General features: G+C 35.3%; 1 protein-coding gene across 4 annotated transcripts in view; it reads left to right on the forward strand.

The window, feature by feature from the left end:
• Positions 1-5,036, forward strand: part of KBTBD8 (kelch repeat and BTB domain containing 8) — a 13,381-nt gene extending 8,345 nt beyond the window's left edge. For all 4 annotated transcript variants that reach the window (XM_035276063.3, XM_035276064.3, XM_035276065.3 and 1 more), the window contains one exon: positions 1,747-5,036. In XM_035276063.3, coding sequence (XP_035131954.1) covers positions 1,747-2,210 — 464 coding nt within the window. In that variant the 3' untranslated portion in view covers positions 2,211-5,036. The remainder of the gene's footprint in view (positions 1-1,746) is intronic.
• Positions 5,037-6,709: the final 1,673 nt, after the last annotated feature.

Consider the following 6,709-nt stretch of genomic DNA (forward strand, 5'->3'; position numbering starts at 1 on the left):
CGGAAAAATGGAATATAAGAATGTATGTGTAATCCATCCAGTATAGTTGGATACGTTATGTCATCCAGTATGAAGAAGCTCTGTATGTGTGTATTTTGGTCTTACTGGCTGTTAGTTGATAAAGGTAGAATTAATTATAAGATTCCTATTTGGAATATGAAGATTGTATATTAATGCAAATACTAAAGCAAACTAGCAAGGAATTAATACATTTCAGGGCTGGAATTATTAACACCATCTAATTTGAGATTATATTTTATTTAAGAGGATTCTGAGGCTCTAAGGATTTCTTAATTGCATATCATTAGCTTTAACTTACTAAAGAGACTTTAGATTTTAAAATTCAACTTCTTTGGTTGTCATCTTTACTTTCTTATCTATACGAAATTTATAGAGAAGTAGCACACGTTACAAAGTTTAAATTTCCTACCTTTATCAAGAGTCTGGTTACAAGTCAGACAATTAGGGCAGATGACTCTAGAGCAGATCTAGAAGCTTAACAAGCTATTTTAAGTCAGTTGAAGGTAAAGCATCACTGTTACGAAGTAGGTAGTTGAATTTGTAGATAAGAGTAACCCTAGTTCAAAACAGTTTTCAAGGGGAGGCTCAATTTAGAATCTGGTATTTCTAATATAAACAAAGACTCTTTACAAAAATGAAACTGACATACACAGTCAGAAGCTTATGTTGTACTATCTGTGGCTATTGAAGTATCATTTAATTTGTTCATAAAGGGTTCAGATTTTTATTACAAAGATTCTATAATTAGCAAAACTTATAAATCTTCACTTTTAATTCTTTCAGACATTTTCATATTGGCAGTCTGACACAGCTACCCTTTTATTGTCAAATCAAAATAGAAACTTGACTCAGAGTCAGCGTCATAAACATATATGTTTTCTATCATATTAAAGTTGTTTTCTCCTGTTGAATATTTCTCTTTGCATTCTAGCGACATTCGGGTAAGCACATCAGTGACCCATAAGCATAAATCTGCACAATTCCATCTGCTGTCTTCTAATGAAATAGCACACAGATTTATCATGCCATATTTATGATGATATTATATATATGCATTTTGGTCTGTCTTACTGGCTGAACATTAGTAATAATGCTTTTTTAGAGCTAGAGTAAAATGAATTTTCTATAAGCACACAAATTGGATAAAGCAAACAGAATCAAGTTTTCTTTCTTTCTTTTTTTTTTTTTTGAGATGGAGTTTCACATTGTCACCCAGGCTGGAGTGCAGTGGTTCATTAGTGGCTCACTGTAACCTTTACCTCCTGGGTTCAAGCAATTCTCCTGCCTTAGCCTCCTGAGTAGCTGGGATTACAGGTACCCATCTCCACACTTGGCTAATTTTTATATTTTTTAAATGGAGTCAGGGTTTCACCATGTTGGCCAGGCTGGTCTTGAACTCCTGACCTTGAGTGATCCATCCATCTCAGCCTCCCAAGTGCTGGGATTACAGATGTGAAACACTGTGGCTGGCCAGAATTAATCTCTTAACAACTCTGCTATCAAGCCCAAGTAACTCCATGTACCTTCCCGATACAAATATTCCAATTCAGGTTGATTATAATATTATCTGTTATATTGTGTCAGGGAACAACAAAGTTTTAAGGTATTTTGTAACCTTTATGAATGTATCTCTGGAGATTATTATAAAAGAAATATAATTACTACATATAACCAAAAACCAGATATAAAAATGTACATATTCTTGTTTTCTTTTTCTTTTTTTAGGGGAATTTTTCCTCTTCTATGAGCCTCAAAAAGACTACTGGGGTTTCTTAACCCCCATGACTGTGCCTAGAATCCAGGGCTTAGCAGCTGTATACAAGGACTCGATCTACTACATAGCTGGAACCTGTGGAAATCATCAACGTATGTTTACTGTAGAAGCCTATGATATTGAGCTAAATAAATGGACTCGTAAAAAAGACTTTCCATGTGATCAGTCTATAAATCCATATCTTAAACTGGTACTTTTCCAGAACAAACTCCATTTATTTGTTCGAGCTACTCAAGTGACTGTTGAAGAACATGTCTTCAGAACCAGCAGAAAAAATTCCCTTTACCAATATGATGACATTGCTGACCAGTGGATGAAAGTGTATGAGACACCAGATCGGCTCTGGGACCTTGGCCGGCATTTTGAATGTGCTGTTGCTAAACTCTATCCTCAGTGTCTTCAGAAAGTACTCTAAATGGGTACTTTCATCACTGGCATCTCATCCTTAGGAAACTTAACTTTGATACAAGAGTGCTGTCAGTATATCAGAAAGCTGTGAGAGTTTTATACATGGAAAATGGGTACGCTTAAAGATTGCAGGGCAGGGAGGGATTTTTCCTTCATCCTTGTGACGTTTTCATTTCAGTAAGAAAAAGATAACAAAGTGCAATTATCAGCATTTTTCCCCCTGGCATAAAAGTAATCATTTCATTCTAGAATTTTGTGATAAATAGTCACTGAGATACCAGATGAATCAGGACAACTATGCACTCTTATAAGAGCATTTAGGGTATTACTGGGTAAAGGCATCTAAACTCATTTGATGTGACTTTTAATTTTAAATACGGGTAACAATCTGAGGCAATATCACTAGGATTTTACCTTAGCTGTGACCTCTCTAACACAGAGAAGCACTAACTTAGATCCTCATTCTTAATATTTATATGTATTTTTGTGTATTGTTTTTAAGTGTACAGAGATTTAAATGTGTTTTGTTATTAGAGTAGATTGAAGGAAAAACAAATTAGTCTCAGAGAGAGCTTTAGTCTGATGGCTTCCATTTCCCATGTAACTTTAAGTTAAGCTAAAGTTTTAAAGTGGCAGTTTTCTGTTGATAATTTTCGAGTGCTAACACTGTCTCATTTATGAAAATCTGGAAAAGTGCTCATATTCACAGGTGGCTGGTGCTAGTCTAACTTAATTCATGTGTATAACTAGATAGATTTAAATGGTCTGAGCCTATGCCTGTCTTTCAAATTGGTGTGGATTTCATGGCCATCATGCTTTACCTGTTGAACTCTTGTGATTTCACAAGATTTTCTACTTATGTGATAGGAAGATATGGCCAGTTATTGACCTAACTGGATCCAATCTTAGAACAGTAGGAACATTATACCCAGTTTGCACTAACATGGGCTATTTGTTGCCCAACCTTCTCTTCCATCTACCTGTCCGTTCATTATTGGTATAAGGAAAGGTAACTTATTTCTCTTCTGCACAGAACATAATGTGAAGTTTTATACCTACTTTTAAAATTCTGCTTTCCAGAAACATAAAATGCCTGCAGCGGTTGAGTTTAATGTCTTTTAAGTTTTATATTACAATTAAAACCTCATTTTTTTTTTTTTCCATTTTTGCACTTAACAGTGATGAATACTTTTACATTGGAATCCTCCTTCTAGCTGAAGGTGATTGAAAACAAAGAATGAGTGAACAGAACCATAGCTTGCTAGGTACTAAAGCATTTTTTGTATTTAACTGATGAATTTCTAACAATCAGGAATATTAACATGAAGGACAGACCAACTTATTTGTATACCTAAGGCAGGAATTTGGATCAGTAACATGTTTTACTAAGTCTAGCACAATTCATAAAGGGTATAAGCATAGGACAGGTTCTGCCCTTGATCACAACATTTTCATTCACTTAAAGAAAGCAAACTGGCCTGGTTTGTATTTAAAAAATCTTGCACAAATTGTAATGTGATACTGTGAAACAAATTGAAAACATTGCCTCTTTGCATCACATACCTCGTTTTTCAGAAACTTTCCAAACTGCTTTACATAGACCTCTACAAGTAGGGAATGTTTTCTGAAGCAGAAGTTAAAATGGGCAGCATTTCTAGAATTAACATTTTAAAGTCTAGTCTTAGCTAGATACATGGTTTCTTCTTATTGGCCTTGATAGTTTGTGTGTAATCTCTGTATAAACTTTGTCAAACAATGTTTTTACCTCAGCAGTTTTATCTTCTGCTGTTTGTGGTTTTTGTTTTTATCATTATGCTGTTTTGGAGTTATTACTGTGCATTTTGAAAATCATTCTTTACAGTTTTGCATTGCTAAGGAGAGAGAAAAAACGATTTTCTTTTTGTAAGAGATATTCGTGTAATTTATTTCTGAAAGCTTTGTTGAGTAAGACTTCCTGCCGCTTTTTGACAATCTTCTGTATTTAGAAAAATGCATTACTTGAAAACATGACATAGAACCTGGAGTTAGCAATTTACATGTGCTGTATGTTATGTAAGAGAATGACATGCTGTGGCTAATTCAACAGTAGATTTATTCTCTTGGTCTGTACAACAGTTGATCTTTTCGCTGTAATTATTTACATTGAGGGTATGATCTAAGTTTAGTGTGTCCAAAGCAAGGCTTAGGATTTGTTATGGGAGTAGAATATATATTGAATTTTGTATGAAGAACTATTTGTTTATATTATGTAGCTGGGATATTTTGCCACTTTTAAAATGAATTCAGAAGAGGTTCTAGAAAACTAATATTAGTGATATGTGTGGGTTTATGTTTAGATATTTAAGGTGCATTTTCATAGTGTGACAAGACTGTAAGTAAAAGGCACAATGGGTACTACAGAATTCAAATGTAGGTCTAACATATGCCAGTTCCACTTTAACTTTGTTTTTGCTTTTGAAGAATGTATGTAGCACTTTTCTATATATTTTTTACACATTGAAAACTGGACTTGGTATAACTATGTTATAGGAAAGTAGAAATTGTAGTCTTTATTTTTCATATTTGTGTTCTGTTCTACAAAGTTGATGCTTAAGCCTCACACTGATTTCACTGGTCATGAGAACAAATGGAATGTGATCATCAAGGAGTTAGATTCCCTATGTAAAGCAGTTTAAATGGAATTCAATGTTCAGTGCTCAGGTATGTAGTAAGTACTGTAGTCCTGTGGGGGCAAATGTGTAGATATTTTTAAACATTTTGCCATAATTGCACAATTTTTTGCATTTCTACCTGATGTCATTGTTTCTTATAATAAAACTTTTCTGATTGAAAACGTCTAGTGTTGTAAAGTGATATCTGACTAGTGAGTGTTGCAGAACTAAAATCTGGTAACAAATCATGAAATACTTTATGTCCTGATAGAATGGAATGATATTTTAATCTATCGAATACCTGGCCTCTGGTAAAAAATGCTCTCCAACCAAATGGAGGGCAAAAATAAATAAATAAATGAAAAGCAGGAGTTGCAGTTCTCACATCTGATAAAATAGATTTCAAAGCAACAAAGATATAGTGCTAAAAGGATTAATGCAACAATAAGAGCTAATGATCCTAACACCCAGATACATAAGACTCATAAAGAGATTTAGACTCAAGGAGACAGAAAATTAATAAGGATATCCAGGATTTGAACTCAGATCCGGAACAAGTAAACTCAATAAATATTTATAGAGCTCTCCACTGTCACCCTATTCTAAGCCAGCCTGTCTTGTCTGTCTTAATGCAGTTTCCACTTACCGGACATCCTTCTATCACCCTTGACCCCTCACAATCTATTCTTTTCTCCACAAAGTAGTCAGACTGATCCTCTTAAAACACAAGTCATCATGTTTCTCTTCTGCTCAGATCCTTCCAATGGCTTCCCATCTCCCTTCATATGAGAGCCAAACTCCATGCTTACATGATCCACACCTCCCATCCTCTTTGCCATTTGCTTGGCTTGCTCTATGTTAGCCACATGGACCTTGCTGTTCCTCAAATATGCTGAGCACCTCCACAGTAGCTTTGCCCTTGCTGCATCTTTTGCCAGATACATCTTGACAACCCACTCACTTTCTTTTTTATTAAGATATCACCTGGCTGTTGCTTGAACCCAGGAGGTGGAGGTTGCCGTAAGCCGAGATCACACCACTGCACTCCAGCCTGGGTGACAGAGTGAGACTCTGTCTCAAATAAAAAACAAAAAACAACTCCCCCCGACCAAAAAAAAAAAAACACATCACCTTACTGGAGAGGCACCTTCTCTGATCACATTTTGTAAAATAAGATCATCCAACCCCACCCCCATCATACCTCCTGCTTTATTTTTCTGCTTTATTTTCCATATGTGTCTTCCCCCATTGAAATGCACACTCCATAAAGGCAACCAGGAATTTATTTTAATTCACGGTTGCACTTTAGACTGATACCTAGCACATAGTAGGCACTCAATAAATGTTTGTAGGAAGAAATGAATTTTCGGTTAAGTCTTAGAGCCTAAAGGATTATCAATTTTAACCCGCCTAAAGATGAGCAATTTTATTGGTCTTTTTTTAAAAAAAAAAAAAAAAAAAACAAGACAAACCACGTTTAGTTCTAATGAATTTTCTCTGTCATTTTGTATTTTCAGTTTCATTGATTTCTGCTCTAATTTTTATAGTTTTTTTTTTTTTCTGGTTGCTTTAAGTATTAATAACTCATCTTTCTCTTTCCTTTTTTTTTTTTTTTTTGAGACAGGGTCTTACTCTGTTGCCCAGGCTGGAGTGCAGTGGTGCGATCTTGGCTTACTGCAGTCACCACCAGGGCTCAAGAGATCCTCCTACCTCAGCCTCCTGAATAGCTGGGACTATAGGCATATGCCATTATGTCCAGCGAATTTTTTTTTTTTTTTTTTTTTGGTAGAGACGGGCTCTTGCCATGTTGCCCAAAGTGGTCTCAAACTCCTGGGCTCAAGTGTTCTGCCTGCCT

This window comes from Callithrix jacchus, chromosome 15 (assembly GCF_049354715.1).
Source record: "Callithrix jacchus isolate 240 chromosome 15, calJac240_pri, whole genome shotgun sequence".
Classification (NCBI taxonomy): Eukaryota; Metazoa; Chordata; class Mammalia; order Primates; family Cebidae; genus Callithrix; species Callithrix jacchus.